Source organism: Helicoverpa armigera, chromosome 9 (genome assembly GCF_030705265.1).
Source record: "Helicoverpa armigera isolate CAAS_96S chromosome 9, ASM3070526v1, whole genome shotgun sequence".
Classification (NCBI taxonomy): domain Eukaryota; kingdom Metazoa; phylum Arthropoda; class Insecta; order Lepidoptera; family Noctuidae; genus Helicoverpa; species Helicoverpa armigera.
In genome coordinates this window covers 1,381,745-1,400,040 of record NC_087128.1, presented here as the reverse complement: position 1 = coordinate 1,400,040, position 18,296 = coordinate 1,381,745, and the positions used below count along the sequence as shown (strand labels likewise).

The 18,296-nt window shown below is 38.0% G+C and overlaps 1 protein-coding gene and 3 non-coding genes across 11 annotated transcripts in view; 3 read left to right on the top strand and 1 right to left on the bottom strand.

Annotated features, from left to right (window-relative positions):
• The window catches only part of Exn (Ephexin), a 93,457-nt gene that overhangs the window by 60,006 nt on the left and 15,155 nt on the right, over nucleotides 1–18,296 (top strand). For 4 of the 8 annotated variants that reach the window (XM_064036295.1, XM_064036294.1, XM_064036293.1 and 1 more), the window contains 4 exons: nucleotides 13,878–14,023; nucleotides 14,729–14,879; nucleotides 15,369–15,855; nucleotides 16,061–16,272. In XM_064036295.1, the coding sequence (XP_063892365.1) occupies nucleotides 13,878–14,023; nucleotides 14,729–14,879; nucleotides 15,369–15,855; nucleotides 16,061–16,272 (996 nt within the window). The remainder of the gene's footprint in view (nucleotides 1–13,877; nucleotides 14,024–14,728; nucleotides 14,880–15,368; nucleotides 15,856–16,060; nucleotides 16,273–18,296) is intronic. The other 4 variants (XM_021329615.3, XM_064036299.1, XM_064036297.1 and 1 more) reach the window with 3 other exon arrangements.
• LOC126054337 (U5 spliceosomal RNA) lies at nucleotides 12,832–12,948 on the top strand. The gene has a single exon (XR_007510859.2). It is a non-coding gene; the product is annotated as a U5 spliceosomal RNA (small nuclear RNA).
• Nucleotides 13,606–13,722, top strand: LOC126054338 (U5 spliceosomal RNA). Its single transcript, XR_007510860.2, has one exon. It is a non-coding gene; the product is annotated as a U5 spliceosomal RNA (small nuclear RNA).
• Nucleotides 14,917–14,988, bottom strand: Trnae-cuc (transfer RNA glutamic acid (anticodon CUC)). The gene has a single exon. It is a non-coding gene; the product is annotated as a tRNA-Glu (tRNA).

Below are 18,296 nucleotides of genomic sequence, written 5' to 3'. Positions count from 1 at the left end.
CAGTACTTCTACGGATAAATCTAAAGCATCTTGAGGTACCTTTTTTTTCGACTGGTTTAAGTTTCTGAAAGATAGCGCCCAGTTTTTGTTTTTAACGTTCAACCCTTGAAAATTACACTGTTGAGCCAAATTCAACAATTTTATTGCAAGTACTTTCACTACAATCAGATGTCGCAAACAGCTCTGAATCATTGTTGCCGGTACAAATTGTCACCTGAATTGTGCTATTATCTGGTTTATTATTGAGGTTAGGCGTAAACCGCTGACCGCTATAGTTAAGTTCTGGTCATTGCTACCAGTTGTTTAACAATCCTTATGCCTTACACCAGATAATGGCTATATTATAGTCATTGTTCCGCCCAACTCATTGAGGAGCACTGCCTTAGTGGCGAGACCATTGTATAATGAGACCATAAACATTTACGAACAATAAGATCTTGTGCACCGATCCGAATCACTTTACTCATGTCAGAGACTAATGGCCGATCATGAACGTTACTGTAACTGGCTTCCAGCCTCAAACTTCTTGGTGTAGGTATGACAAAAATAACTTTACCAAATTTCTATAATCCGAGCTTCAACATTCCATTTAAATGAGATGTACTTTTTAAAAGCCTCGCTCGTAACTATTCATTGACATTACTCTCATGAACTCTTTTGCTTTCATGGCCATGAATTGCAAATACTGGCAGCAAGTCGTATATCTTTAAAGTGCACTTTAAATACTTTAATATTTCTTGCCGTGACCGAAACAAAGCAATAAACTTGGACCATTGACTACATGACAGAATGACGACACGCATCAGCGATCCGCGAAGCGTATAATTGGAAATCCTCGATAATGTCTCAACTAAGTTCTGAAAGAACCTGTTCTATTTTATATCCAGTTTCTCAACTCTTTAACCCCCATGCACTGTAAGGATGTTAGCTTTCACTGTCCAAAAATGGAGGTACAACTTTGTGGCAGTACCTAGTTTATGCTGAGTTGACATGCAATTTTGTCAAGCTCTGTTACGTCCCATTTCGATCCAGTCGTAAACAAATAGCAGAAAAATCGAAGATGCAACAGCAATCATTGCTAAAAATAGCATTATCACTTTCGTCATATGAACACGAACATGATTCGACATTCTATTATATCGTAACAGTGTCATCTGCATACATCTCCAAATGTGTGTCTAGGTCATATGCATCGTGATTTGCTTTTTGGGTTTTAACCTTAGCCAAATTTTATCTTATGTTTCTATAACTAAAATCTTTGCTTATGTATGTTTAGGAAGTAGAAGAACTAAGATGATAAGTTTAGACACGTGAAATCATGCATAAAACTCCACCTTAGTTAATGTATCCCGTGCATCGTGTGATTCTTCCTGCCCAGCAAGTTCGTGCATCAGTCAGGAACATGCATTTGCATCAGCAGCCACGCTCTATTTGTACAGCGATGCACTTTTCTCTACGGAACAAATGTTCTTTTCAACAACTATTTCCTTATGATTTCCGTTTGCTTTCGTAACTCTGTTGAACATGGCAGGCACCTGTGCATTTTTATTGAAAAATATTTTTACCAAATGACTTAAAATACTGCGTTTTTTAACAAAAGCAAGGACAGGTGACGTAACCTTTGAAATAAATATGGCGTCGTGTTTACGTACGAAATAAAGTCCATGAACATAGGCGCATGTAAGATAAACTCGGATGTTATCAAACAAACCCGTATGACAAAGGAATTTTGCGTCAAGTATTTTCGTTCAATGCATTACAGTCATGGCTTCTCACGTTCGACGTACAGTGCTTATTACTCATCCTTGACCGGAAAGAGAGGTATATTCTTATAGTCATTAGTTACCTGTAGCTCACCTTCTGACGTGTCAAGTACCAGCTCATTCGAGGAGCTGACAAACAGCAGCAGACGTCAGTGCGTGAACAGTTTAAATGACTTGCAATCGTCACAGTGACACGCTTACCTATTATTCAACTTTGTTCAAGTGCCGCCACCCCATTCAGACCGAATTGAACAGGTAATATCTTTACTTTATATTTTGTTCAGTATATCGAATATCAGTAAAGAATTTGCTTCTTGACTCTCATTCGACGCTTAATGTGCCATTATCTCCTTAATTACTTTTAATGCTGCAATTTTAAACGCCAACAACTTTTAAAGTCTATTGTCTAAAATGTGATTTACGGGACAAGTTATAGCATATACTACCAAGAAAATTCTTATAACTTCAGAGAAAAACCTGACAAATGATCATAGCAAATACGCGGGAAATTGTTAATGTCTGTCTAGGAAAACTTCAATTGTGTTAATATGATGCGGTGGTACATTGTTAGTTGATTGCGAAACAATGATCAGAAATCCAGAGGTGGTGAATGATTTGACGAAGAATTACACATTTCGTTAAAATTGCGAAAATCATTTGAAGCCATTACGGCTTTCACTGAACAATTTGGAAAAAATAACAGATAAAGACATAATTGTGAGAATAATTTTGAATGCAGATAACAATGCATCGGTTACATTGCATGAAGCAGTGGTTGTCATTGTGAGGCTCGTGTGTGGTCATCGCAGCTGTTAGCAAAACCGTGTGATCTCCGAATTTACAACATTTACGCGACTCCCACATATACGCTGGTATGGAGTCCGCAACGGCCCCAAAATTGTGTAAAATAGTGCCACACAATTCGGTAGTAAAATGTTATTAAAATCCAGCAGATAGAATGTAAAAAAACCTCGCAGCCTCTCGTGTATTTTAACACAAGACAACACTATGCAGCTGCCTCTTAACACTAGTAGCCTTCATTGGCTAACCACACGGAAAGCTTCATTCGTCACATGCACCTGAACTGAATGCAAGTTTAAGGAAACTGCATGCACAGAATCTTCAATTTTGCAACGTAATTGCAAAACGAAGTCAAAATCACCGATGAAGTCGAACGTGGGATCAATTATTTACCTGCTCTACTTGTGGCTACTCCGACGTTATGTCACACATTAACGAGTGCAATGTTCTAGATTTCTCGCACAATTAGCGACTATTTACCCAGTCTGCCAAGTTTTTCAGACGACCTAAGTTGCCGTGCAGCATTGTTTATCGATATCTCTGTTTCGTTATTCGCTGGCAACAATTTGATTTATAGCCTCATTGATAGAGTATTGCCCTAAATCAGTGATTCCCAAAGTGGTCCAGGTGGACCCTCAGGGGTCCACGGGAGACTTGCTGGGGGTCTATGTAGGCGTGAACAAAAAATGGGGGTCCCTAAGATGTTAATGGGGGTCCACGAAAATTTTTCTGCTTTTGATAGTAAAGAGCAAAAATGTAAGCATAGTTTTTATAAGGGCCTACCTACATTGTTTTAAGTACCTATCTAAGCAGATAATATTTTAATAAGGCAAGCGACTGTTACTTGTCCAAACTTGCGTATTCGATATTACGTACAATTTCAAACCAGGTTTGAAGATATACTGACGATGGATATACCACCATGGATCATAAATCCATTTGATGAAACGGAAGTGGCCAATGTTGTATTACAAGAGCAGCTGCTCGAGCTAAGCACTAATGAGGAGCTGAAGGTGAAATTTAGAAAAGGCTACCCAACATTTTGGCTGCAAGCAGAAATACCCGAAAAATATCCTGGACTGTGGCAAATCGCAAGGAAATTTTTAATAGCTTTTCCCTCGTCCTTGTCGAAAGGAGTTTTAGTGCCGTTACAAACCTCTTAACAAAAAAAAAGGAGCAAATTAAACATCACAGAGCGGGGGGATTTGCGGTTATTGCTCACAAAAATAAAGCCAAACATTGATCGTTTGCTGACACTCCATCAGATACATCCTTCCCATTAATTAAAATTATGACCTGAACCTATACTTATTACCTTAATATTTTTTTCTTGTCTTCTTCTATTCTTTTAATAAATAAAGTGATATAAAATGTACCATTTTTCGTTTTTATTTTACATATCGGAATATAGGGACAGAACTCAGAAGTGACACAATTTTTATTTTTTGGCGACTTTAAGAATGTGGTAGAAATGTAGCAGTAAGGGGTCCACCGAAACCAGTAAAATTTTGAAAGTGGTCCACGAGAAAAATAAGTTTGGGAACTACTGCCCTAAATTCTCATGGACAGACTCACCGAACCAGTTTTCTAAAATGTTTTGCTGAATCAGTCGGATTCTGATCCTAACTTGCGCAGCCTGTTTAGCTGCATACATGTTATGGAAACATTTTAGTTAGCGTTCTTCATAAATCTGACAGTATTTCTTTGTTTTCTTAAAACCTTATACAGCTACGAGGTTTTCTGTCTTATTACAATCTCAACGACCTTCTTGTCGATATACGTGCTCTTGTAAACTACAATGACGTATGTCTGACTTGTCATTTCTACATAATTTTACCTCGTAAAATATTAGGGGTGTACTTAAAAGGCGTTTCTGGTACACCTACTCGTTTGCTACAGTTGCCACAAAAGGTTCTGGCGTGGGAGAGGGACGGCGCTGGCGCGCGCGCGCGAGTCAGCCCTGCGCCCGCGCTGCCGAACGGACGCGTCACCGGCGCTCCACACTCCGCGACAGTGAAAGTGCTCATTCGTGTTTACGGACTGTTAATATTGTGAATAAATGCTCATAAATGTCTAATGCTGTAAACAACAGAATCAACAACCGTAGTGCTCGACAGCTCTCGCTCATACTGCTGTTTCGTCAACGTCAACTAACATCCGTGTTCGCTTAGCTCAGCCGGCCGGTCTATTTATGCCCGACAAAAAACGTGATAACTCTTGCGAAAACTGACAGCCTATCAAAAGTTAGAACACAAAATAGTACTAACTTACACACTGTTTTAACTTTCTAGTGTTTCGTTTATCGTAAGTTTACACATTATCTTCGGTCACGCTTCGTTCGGCTCCATCAAAGTCAACGTTTAGAGTTACAAGCCGTTGCTTCACACATTTTCATGTATTCCAAACTCTTGTCCACCTTGAAGTGTCGCAACTTGATATTTACTTAGCCTTTCATTAGGCATATAATTAGAATTAGTAATTTTAACGATAAGATATCCTTAATCTTCTGCTTAATGCGAATGTATAAACATGTCGTATTTCTGCAATTCTAATAACTTGCGGCCATAATTCTAAAACAGCTTACGCAACTTCATGTTTATGAGGATCAAAATTTTGAACAATGGCCATCAAAACCATGTATTCTCACGCTTATGTATTATCTACAATCAGATAATCTTAAAATTGAATAAAATATTTCAATGAATGCGGAAGGTGACAAGTGTAAACCTGAAGCATGCGTCAATACACCAGAAGAGCGCTGAAAGGTCTCTCGATTTGACCAGAGCTTTAATTATTAACACATCAATCAATGAACTGGACGTATCATCTTTGTAAGGCTAAAGAATGCATTTATAGAAACTTCGGTATAAAAACGAATTGAACCACAGTAGGTCCGTGAGTGGTGAGCAAGTGTAGACCGCCGACCCGCGTAGTCTGTCTGCACCCAGCCGGAACTGTGACAACTGCCGAACGGAATTCCACCAACAAGCGCTACCTTATTTAGTTAATCCACATTCGTAGCATTCCACTGCATTCGCCTCTAATATTCGACTGTACTGTACCATTACACGGCGTTAATCGATCTACGTATAACCAGAAACAATTGGTTGGAGCAGAAACAACTATTTAAACACGGTCGTATTTACATTCGCTTTAACGATATTAATGACAGTAGTCTGAATATCATTGTATATCTTAGTGCATTCTATTGCACAGTCTATTGCAGATTGATTTTATTACACAGTTTATTTTCCTTTTCTCATTAATATTCTTGACTCAGAATCTGTTTCAACTGGCTGCGTGCAGCTACAAAAAACGCGACAAAGCTAGCATTGTCATTCTATCTGTTGATCTAGATCTAGAAAGTGTCCCCGTCTACGTGTAATGTCTCGATAATTGAAGCAATCTTACTGCTGTTATGTGCAGCATACTTATCTGATAGTGCTGTAACGCCTACCGGTACATCTTGTTACATATCTTCTGCTACTAGTGCAGAGTCATGGCGATCACTGACCGTTACATTAGCACGATCATTCTCAGCTATTACATAGATTGCATGTTGATTCATCGATAGCATCAACCCATTCAGTATCTCCGCTAAGTAGCTTCGCTTGCACTGAGCTCGAACATGCACTCTGTAATGCTACAGCTCTCTTTCCGCGGAACAGATTATGCGCCGCGTTAGGCCTTCATTGTTTCGCAAGCCGCAATGCTCTGATTGCAACGCCATATAGAAACACACAACTTGTTTTGCAATTACACCATAACTTGTAGTTATAAATATTATCTAATATCTGCAACCGTTTTATAACCTAAGTATAAGAAGAAATAGAATATGTCCTCAGTCTAGTCTATTATTAGAAGCAAAAAGCCTTTATAGTTATTACTGGCAATACACTTTAATAACTGAACGTTTTTGTGCATTGACTCGTAACTAACGATTTTCAAATACCAATTTAGGTGCATTAACCACATCCAATGTCAGTTGAACTATTACAAATGATATTTAGTTCGTTGCGATACCGCGGCTTTAGCATTGAAACAGTGAAAAAATCAGCAGTTCTCGATTCTAGTGGCGATGCAAACATCGATCCGTACGATCGTGGTACCAGTCGACCCTGAGACGGCCGGCAACGCAGCTGCCGACGACTTGTTTAACTTTTTTATATAACTTGATCGCACGGCTAAGTTAAGGAAGCCAGTTCTTATGCTACAAGTGAGCATTCAGTGATTCAGCAGTATGAACGATACATTCAAGTGGTACATTGTTCGTTGACAGTTCAAGCGCATGCCTGAACGAACGTCCTTTGTTCGAAAAGTGCTCGTGAATCCAAGTGATGTGAAGTGATATCGGTGATGATGAACAATGATCTACGAGAAGCCTCAGGTGAACGGTGGCGTCGGTCCACCGCCGAGGCCGCGGACTTTCCGAAGGAATTGCGGCGATCAAGGTGCACCAGGCTGATTAATACTCCCAATTTATTCGATACACGGTCAATAACTTAACCGGTTCCTACATGACTCAAGATTGTATTTATTGTTAATTGCCAAAAATCCTTGTATTTACCAGCAGAAACGAGTTTATAAAATAACTAACTCGTTTAGCGAATTTGCTTATTTCTATAAATCCATAAAATCGTATTTGGCATTGAAAAAGCATCAGTTATTTTCCATGACCGAGTCAATTTCATGCATCAGCTTGAGTCGTGTTCGTGGATCTGTTCTGGGTTGAGGGAGATGGTTGGCCTGTTGTGACCTTGGTCGTGATCTGTTGTAGTGTTCATAACGTCGCCGACGAAGGTGTACATCGAGACGAGCGCGAAGTGCGCGTACTACAGCCAGAACGATGAGCGTCCGCGCCGGCGCTGGGAGGAGCTCGGCGACCGCGTGCGCCTCATCGACGTGCTGGAGCGCACCGTCTGGCCTGACATCAGGACTATACTACAAGATGGAAAACACGAAATACAAGATCTCATCGCATTTTTTGGTAGTTACTGCTCTAATATTCTTCATTAGTCAAGTATATTGAATATACCTTTTTATAATAATTCCGGTAGCTCTGATGTATCATCTCATTGTATACCCGTAACAACACTGAAACAATGCTTAACGGATATTGCACTACCGGCACTCTTTATAAATCTGCGGAAAACCAAAACAAACGGTGTACGATATCTTAAACAAATCCAATTTCAATTGGAAAAAAACTGCAAAATATTATGGTATTGTCTGTATGTTTGTCAACATCCCTCGGATGTTAGGATTGAGTGGCATCGCATTATATGCGTGTAATAACACTGAGCGGTGTATCATTAGCTATAAGAACGGCTCTCGCGATCGGAGTGACTTTCTAGCTTTCTACCCGATAGACGTGCTCTTCTAGATCATGTGGTGAAAAACTATAATTATTATCAATGAATTCTTTGTTATTATCACGGGACTTTACAATATTTTTGATGAAATCGTTGACCTTCGCGAGTTTAGTACAGTTTAATCCGTCGTTAGATTCTGCTGTTGTGGATATTTTGATTTTAGGTGAGTTTTTTTTTATGTTTAAATACGGTTTAGTTGACTTCAAAAACTGATTAGTGTTTGATATATTATGTATTTTTCAACAGTGTTTCTTTAATAATTTGAATACTTTTTGAAGAATAACTAACGACCGGTTAATAGTTTATTGTTCTTATTTGCTCTTGTGATTTGAAACAATTTGTCTCATCCTTATTCCAATCAAACAGTTTCTAGTTCAATACCTATAATTAAACTCATTGAATAATGGATCGCGTGTCTCGCAGAGTGCACAAAGTTGTCTCTCTCAGAAAGTGAAAATACAAAAACTCAAACATGACATTAAGTTATTACTTCAAATCACTGTTTGTTCACAATTTTCGCGTTTTCAACTTAACACTTGAGACTTATGATAAATTGTTTGGGCTGTCTCTCTCGATTTCTTTCACGTGTCGTCACTGGTACAAGATATTCACTTTCAATAAGAAAATGAAGTCATACTTGTACTCACGCCTGTACCTGTAGTCTGAACTGGTTGTAAATGTCAAAGGCATAGATCATTATCGTGTTATAATCGAGTTCTACTTCCTTCAGTGTATTTATATGTTTGTAGATACAAGGGCAGAAATAATCACTTTGTGATCTAATTAATAATTGTCATGAGCTTATAAAACTCTTCGCTTTGGCATCCACTTTTGGAATCCAAAATTTTAATTAATACATTTCCCAAATCACCAATAAATTATTAAATTTTTGTGACATAGAATATATAAAAACTTTTAATAAGCCAAATATTTCAAAAGAGGCTGATGGATTGACTCCAAATAAAGAAAGACAGGCTGAAACTGGGAAAAACCAAGGTCTTGAAACTATACGGCAACGAAGTCATCAATAAAAATTAGGACTATGACTCAAACATGTCCAAATACATGTTGAAGAAATCTTGCAATCCATCAGTTCATTACACTGATTATATCTATTCAATTGAGCAACTGTTCGCTATTCATGCGGTCGTAAATTGTTTTATAGACGATGAACAAACTCTTTGAGTTACCCACTGATCTTTATTCTAGTTTAGCGATATAAGAACATAGTATTCCTGACATGATAACGTCTTAAAGTGCTTTAGAATTATATACCGTACGTTTTATTTCATCAGCAATTTTAATACGTGCTTCAAGTTATTCGGTCATTATATTTGAATCGTGAATCATGTGTAACTATTTTATTACCATACATTAATTTATCTAACCTCTTCCGCACTTCACTTTAATGATATCCAATAACATGTTATTTAAGCTCTAAGAACTGTTCTTTAATGAAAATTCTAAATGTTAACATAACATCCTGTGTGAGATAAATGCTTTACATCTTCACAAAGCGAATAGATTTGTGAAAGTTGAAATACCTATCTTCACGTTCGTTGGAAGGAGTGAATTAATCTACGGCAGTGCTATCTTCTTTGGAGAAGTCATCAGTTATTATATCAGGTTTTTTTAGTTATCAAATTGTGATTAAGTTAATCGAATTATCATAACGACAGATTCAACTAACTTTAAAAATGGCCCATGTCAACCATTACAACTTTACCTCATTTCATCAGCGTCTTTTAATATAAACGTCTTAAGCGTCAATGTGCTAACCCAACACTTGATAATTTACCTCACAGTCCATTACACACCTTCAGAGCTAATACATGATGCAAATGTTCTAGTCAATCATTCGCACCGACCGCTTGTTACTCGTAACTTAGCAACGGCCGTCCGTATGACCGCAGCTTGCGCAAGAGTGGCTGCCAGAACCTGTTCGCGACCAATTTATGTAACGTTAGGACCTTGATTCTTTGCTACATCCTTTATTATGACAAAAAACCTAATGTGAGATGCCGCTCTCGCCATGTTTAGTAGGTAGATATAGATACCACACATTTCATATTTTCCTTGATCCGTGAAGGACTCGTTTCGAATTAGAGGCATTTTTTTTTTACTGTTTTGTCATACTTAGAAAATCCCCACGACGCGGGGCTTTTTATGGATGGCGCCGATCATGCAAGTAATATGCAAGAGTTGCTTAAGAGCTCGCTTACCATACGTTATGTAACCGAAGGAGTCAGGCAGTTGATGTCCTAATTTTACACGGCGTAAACATAGTAATTTTCGCAGGTTATCTTCGATTTTGCTATTCATATTCCTCTAACGGTTGTAGGAAGAATAATGTTCTAGTATTTTTTTTTTTCTAAATTGATTTGAAATTACAGAAACCTTGCAAATTTTCAGTCGCCCTTGAGTTGATCTTCGTTTATATTTTCCATCGATAGTACAGGAACGGAAATCGTATATGCCGTAATTTGTTTACGTCTGCCCATGCACTATTTACTACTATTTGTATTTGCACTCCCACTATTATTTGAATGTTTACTATTCTTACCGCGTAATTCGTCATCGGATGCAGCAACACATAACATTTCATGTAATGAATCGATTATCATATGCAATAGCTGAAAAGTGTTTTTTTAATGTCATGTTTCGTCCACATGAGTGCGCAAGAGTTGCCAAACGAACAGATCAACGGAGACCTTGACACTAGCTGTTCTATTGTCTTTTTGATTATGTTACAGATTCATTTGTTATATTTTATTCTAACGCTTCCTGAACATAGCTCATACTCATTTTTTTTTAATTGGGTTTGATGACCACGAACACTCTAACCTCAATAAAATATACTTTCTTAGGTTTGCTCTCTGGTCTTGTCAATTTAGTTAGCTATGACTGGTCTTTCAGTGACGCACGAAAATGAATGTTTAGCAACTGACTAAGTTGCAATAAACATTCATTTTATTACAAGAAGACATTAACGGTTAAAAGCAGTAGCGTATCATCCTCTTTGCCTCAGTAATAAAGTTTATCTCTGTAACCAATCAAATGCCGTCCGGAAGGCTGTTTCAACAGCTGTCTCCTTGCGCAAGAGTACGTTGTGTGTCGTGTCAACCTGCTGACGGATGCCTCAAATTATGTAAACAGTTGGTCATTAGACCTTGACCATAAGCGCTTACCGGCATTATACTGGCCCTTCGCTATACTACTTCCCTATTTGATATGAAAATATTTATTTTTCATTGAGTCTATAAAATCTTTGCAATATTTGTCCTCTTACAAGAGATTTGTTTTTAGTGAAAACTGACCTTCATACTGTCTCAGGCTATAATGAATACCTAATCGAGCTAGCTTCTAATTAGTTAACCCTATTTAAGAAGAAAGCGAAAATTCTGCAGGTCTAAGGTTTCCGGATCATCTTCTATTTGCCAATTCCTATTATGAACTTTCTCCTAAACTGTTTTTAATTATGTTACGTAGATATTTTAAAGAAGATACCACTAAAATTATTAATCTTTGTTTTAGTACATACTTATATAAAATATTGAATACTCTGAATTAAATAAAGTTACTATGTGTTATAGACGAGAGCAAAAATTGCGACCTATATTTAACCTGAGAAGCTGGCTTTAAAACGTTAAGTTTAAAATTGGTTATTATACTATCTACAAAATACAATATATGTGACGTAATTTTTTATTTGATCTCATAAAATAGTAAAATAAAACATACGCACGCAGAATCTTCCGACACAACAGAAACCGAATTGTTTCTACTCGCTTCGATAGATGGCGCTGTACATTTGGCACCGATTCCTGAATCGCGCTATGGTCACAAAATACATAGGTACAGAAGTCAATCTCATGTATGTACTTCACTTTTCATGCCTAAACTCGGCGGTCGCGCTAGGGTTGTCAACTGTTTTATGCGCATAAAACTAACGTGGTAGTTGTACTCGTATCTAATTATTTGATGTATTGTTGAGAATAAAACAGGAAAAATGAAATATAAACCAATAATAATAAAATATTTAATGTGGCATACAAGAGGTTAATAAACACTTTCAACGGAAATTCGTTTGAACGAGATACCGTTTTTCAGAAACCGCAATTTATAATTTTGTTATTCATACATATATACTTACCCTACTCTTTACTTGTGAAAAAAATATTTTTGTATGTAATGGGTTGGTACAGTCCCTGATGTAAGCTTGCTTCTACCTACAGAAAACTTGATGTGCGAGTTTTATTTCGTCTACCTTACAACATAGTCTCGCCATGATCACAAAAATTATCAACTCCTACTAGCAATAATCTTTGAGGGTAGGTAGGCAGGTTCGCCTGGGTCGACACTAGCAAAACTTATTACGGCATTGGGCCAGAGGCCGCCGCCGGGGCGCTTACCTACCCACCTAACTGTACCTACCTACTGCATTTATTAAACGAACCATCGAAATATGAGAAAATAAGTAGGTACATACTATAGGTAATACGGCAGGCTAAAAAAACGACAATTAACTGTTTATTGTTGTATAAAACAACCGTCAACTTGTTCAATTATAATACGAATTTTGTTGCTCCATTATTACTTTTTCTTTTGTTATTAAAATTAAAAATATTACAGTCAAATTACAGTTAGGTAGGTATCACAACGCGTGCACATTTATCTACCTTTGTGTGACGCGCTTATCTCAAGAAAGCGGCAGCCGCGCTCGCACTGTTTTGAGTTGTTTTGAGACAGCGCGTCTGTGAACACGCACACATAGACACCTTTGTCTGCGTGACTCGAACGCGCTTTGTATGTAGATTGACTTCTGTACCTATGTATTTTGTGCTATGGTTTCGTTACCGCGCGTAGGCTATAAGGACGGCCGAACCATCCTGCGTTAACTCTGGTTTCCCTTCAAAACGCATAAATCTTTCGCCTTTTACTAAAGATTTCCGTGGAGGGGAACACTCAAATGAGTCTATAATATTTTTTGAAAACCTTGCTTCGGCAGGGTTAGAATTCCTTAAAATTCACTGACTGAACGTGAACATGGTATTTTGTGGCATAGTTTTGCTGTCTGCAAATAAACCAAAATATATCTGGCTGGTCTGTTTGTTCACAATCCATATCCCAACCCGCGGGTATTTTGTAAGTTTGTATGTAGGGAGTAATCTTTGGAACCGCTTGTCGAATTTCCAAAATGTGTTCACTGATAGATAGAGTTACAATGTTCCTGAGTGCCATAGACTATGTTTTATCCCGATACGGGCAGAAGTTCCCACAGGACGCGGGTAAAACCGCGGGAAAACGGCTAGTTCTATAGAAAATACTCGAAATTAAATGAAGTTGCTAAGTGATGTCGACGTGATCAACAATTTCTACCTGCATTTAACCTGATAAACTGGCTTTAAAATGTTAAGCCAGTGAGATGGCTTATTATACTATCTATCTACAAAAAACAATATACATAAATATGTGACGTAATTTTTTATTTAATTTCATAAGATAGTCAAATATAGCAAATGCTCAAGCAGAAAGGTGAAACACAACAGAAGCAGAATTGTTTCTTTTCGTTCCGATAGATGGCGCTGTGCATTTAGCACCGATTCCTGAATCGCGCTATGGTTTCGTTACCGCGCGTAGGCTATAAGGACGGCCGAACCATTCTGCGTTAACTCTGGTTTCCCTTCAAAACGCATAAATCTTTCGCCTTTTACTAAAGATTTCCGTGGAGGGGAACACTCAAATGAGTCTATAATATTTTTTGAAAACCCTGCTTCGGCAGGGTTAGAATTCCTGAAAATCCTGTAACTGAACTTAAGACTGAACAGCAACATGGTATTTTATGTGTTGTATTTTTTTCATATTTTATTTATGACAGTTTATATGTCCATGTGCTATTTTTTTTTTCCTTTATTCTGATGTAAGACCTCTTTGTCGACAGAATGTGACAGCAGTGATTCTGGCCACTTGTACGAGTCGCTGGAGCCGGCGCCCGCTCTCCACCCTCCTCACTCCGCCCCTCCCCTGCCCCTGGAGGAAGACTTCGACTCCTTCGATAGTGATACGGACACTGATGATCACGATAAGGTGGGTACATAGTATTCAAGAAAAGTATAATCATCGGCAAGGATATTGACCTCTGACCTTCACCTGCGCAGAAGTGGTTTATTGCCTTAAGCGTACAGTGCGCAAAGCGATCCCCACTCTTCCGCGAAGAGCTCATTATCCGTGCCGATAACTATATGAACTTCATACTTTTGTTTTTAATTTTGTAGTTACGAATGAAGATAGTATGAAATTAAAAAATACAGTACAATTACTTTCGTGATATTGCATACCTATTTATTTTCCGTATCGTGTGCTCAAATCCAAGTATATAATGGGACATATTTTTTCTGGAATAATGTAGGATTGTTGTATGGATTTCCTTCAGTATTTTAACAATAGTTGTGAAGTAACCATTGCCAATTCATAAAACCGTGCTTATAACGATATATATAAACAAACATATAATATCCTCATAGACTGACGGAAATAAAAATAAAGCAGTTCATTCATACAATCGTCATATTTATGGGAATTCCGCCGCATGAAAGAAAATAATGGCGTCATCTTACAAACCTCAGGTTACGGGAAACTATGACTATTGGGTCAGTGTTTTTGTAAATGAGACACACTCGTAGCTTAGTCTAACTTCACCTTTGGACAAACAACACATGTGCATATATTTTCAAAGTTTAAATAATTAATTAACGCAGAAATAATATTTTTTATTGTTTTTCTTAATTTCAGTCCTCGTACGCCCCTGCAGCACCCACGTTACCCGCATCGAGACTTCCCAACCCGCCTACTGGCGGAGGACAATACACCCTGACGAAAATAGCCAGCGCCGCGCAAAGAAAAATGAGGCAAATCAAGAGAAATCTCACCAAGAGATATTCGGGTAAGTGAAAAATGTTATTAAAAATGCCAAAAAGATTTTCCGATACCGGGAATCGAACCCGAGCCTCCTGGGTGAGAGCCAGGTATCCTAGCCACTAGACCATATCGGATGATACGAGTTCATCGAAATAGTCGTTTGATCTCGTTTGGCATATTTTTATACAATAATGTTATAACTAATTAGTATTTAAATAAAAAAAAACTTGTCTAAAAACAGATGTTTATGTTTTAATAACTGATTCCCCAAAAACGAGGAAGCTCTCAATTCGGATGTTGTTTTTTTTATTAGATATATTTATCGGACTTTAACAATGTTTCATAATATTATGATCACTTTAAACATCTCTAGCCAGAAAAGACACTACTTAAAAATCGCTATCTTTGATGACCGAAATCGTATCACCGTATTTGCCGATATCGCAAAGATAAACATTGACCCAGTTTCGACATCTCAAACAAAATCAGCTTTAACCGATCATTCTGTTTACAGTGGCGATGGACAACAAACCGTTCACGAAAGCGTCTAACAATCAGACGAATATCTATGACACGGCGAAGAAAAAATCCCCTATATACGCCAACTGTGAGAGACACGAGCCAGTATACACGAATATCAGCTTTAACGACTCGCGAACTGTGCTAAATAAGACTGAAATTCCCTTGACAAAGGTGTATGGGTCGTTGAAAGAGGAACTGAAGACTGTTATTTCTGACAAGAGGGGTAGTAATGGGGACGTGCCGCCCCCGCTGCCGGACAAGCCTCCTCCTGAGAAGCCGGTGACGCCCACCAGTGAGACCAGTAAGAAGGATGGTGGGACGCTGTCGAGGAAGGCGTATTTTTCATTCAAGTCGAGGTTCCGACGAGCGACGTCGCTGGCTGTGGACATCAATTCCGATGTACCCAGTGCCCTCAAGATCACCAACTCTACTTTCTACTTGACTGACTCGATGGATGGTGACTCCGGATTTAGCAATTGGTGAGTATTCTATAATTATAAAACCAAGGATGATTGCTTTAAAAGTACTTACCCAAATCTCAGCAACCAAAAGAACGAACTAATGAATGATCGTTCGTAGTGATAGTGAGTGATCGGATGCAAGACAATGCTCACATACTCGTAAGCTGTACCATGATGTGATGTGAAGTAAAGTTCAATATTTCATACATTAATTTCTGAACAGCAGCGACAGCGGGCAGCCAGGCAGCACGGAGACGCTGTCACCGGAGAGTGCCCCTCGTCGCCGCGACGGTAGGCGGCGCCTCGCCGACTCCTCCCCCTGCCTGTGCCCCCCCGCGCGGCCGGCGCTGCCCCCGCCGCCGCCCCCGCCCGCGCCCGCCGCACCCCCGCCCGCGCCCGAGCAGCCCGCCACTGACTTTAGCGCTGTCAACGAAGGTAACGCACTAACGCACAGTCGTCAACTGGACTCCGGTGGGCTAGCGCTAAATATGCCGCAGAATAAACCCTTGCATTACAGAGACAGTTAGATTACAGCTTTACTAATAATGTTTAATGCTAAGAATTGGATGATAAGCTTTAGAAGATATGAGCTTAATTTTTTCCTAAGAGGATAAGCTAGTTGGATATCGAACCAGCATTCCTCATTCCTATAGCAAGAGGCATAAGTGAACTTCAAATCTTTGAATCACATATTTGAAAGCATTTGAATCTTTACATTCAAATATTTCTTGTATTGTTCCACATTAAGGCTTCTACATTAAGCTTACTTGTATCTCATAAGGTTCATTCACTCTTCCAAGTTACAATAGTTTTTTTTCATGTTCACGATGTTGGTTCGATCACCATAATTAAGTTTAGTCTTACTTAGGTACAAAGTAGTACTTAGTTTAAGGTAAAATACCTAAAATTACCTAATCAAATCAGTTTAAGATTTGATTTAGGATATGAAACAAAAAAAATGCTTATAGTACCTACCTACCTACTACTCAATTCTATTAGGTCAACTATACTGAAACTTCTTACACTTTCATGCTTCCAAATAAAACTTAAAAAAAAGAAACAATTAGCAGATCTATACTCACTATTTATTTATTTTCTTCGATTATATTCCAAGAATTCTCTTGACTATCTATCTAAAAGCCATGAAAATAGATATTTCAGTTGACGCCTGTCCGTATCGGGTATCAAACGGTTTAGCCAATAGATTTCGGTCTATGGTCAACCGATTAGTAGAGCCAAAATGGCTGACGACGAAGACAGCGCTAAACTGAGGTCAGTGCCTGCGACATGGTGGGAATAACTATTTCTAAAATACCTACTGGTTATAGATGTAAATATAGATAGTCTGCCATAACCCAATAAAAAATGAAATAAATAAACACCATAATAAAATACTCGGTACATTTCAATTATATTTTTGTTAGGACAGTCCGTTGAAAAGATTAGGAAGATAAAGATTTGACGGAGCCTGGAAACCGTAAAATGATGTGAAATCTTACTTTGTTTTATTAAGTTTTTTTTTACGGATAACACTTTTATTACTCTATATTGAAATGTTCTTAATTACAATTATTTCTCACTCCTATTCATAAAAAAATCAATTATCTACCATAAATAATACCTATACTATAATTCCAATTTTAACGATATTCCTCATGGCAGCGTGCAATTGTAATTTTCCGCAAGTCATTACTATTAAGCTAAGCAACCTTGCAGTAACTGCCTCGTCTTGTAAAGGACCGACATTATACGCTAAGAACATTGTTCTTTGTTGCAAGATATGTTGCACAAGTTTTCTTTGTGTTTTTTTCCTCAATTAAAACTCATTTATTCTATAGAAAATCCTCGGTAAAGGTTGTACATAAATTCAATAGTTCACTTCCACTTTAAAATGCATATAAACGTTTTTAAATGTTAAGAATCTCGGTCGATACATAATCAAACGTGCAATACTAATTAAAAAAAATATTAACTTACGAATCCCGAGAAATATTAACCAACAATCCCGGGGTATTGTCTACCAAATAATATAATTTACAATAGCTTAGGTACATTCAGTAGGATTGAATAAGTTTATCATCAAGCTTTTGTAAAAATAATTTAAATAAGTACCTAATTGAAACATATTTCCATGAATTTAAATTTAAAAACAAATCCAAGATGGCGGTTAACCGCAAACAAATGAGGCACTATGACGTATTACATCTGTTTCTGACTACATTAATAAATAGTTATTCCCACAAAACGAGCGGGGAGGTGGATCCTGCACTGTTCACGTCTATATGTTTGCACTGTCTTGCGTTTCTTTAATATTTACTCGTTATTTTATTTATGTTCTTTCCTTTCTGGTTTCCAAAATGGTTGACTCATTTTAACATCCACTGCAGTATATTTAGAAAATTAATTTTTTTATAATGCTGGAGTGTTAAGAGTGAGCTAATCTGTTATGGAGACCATTT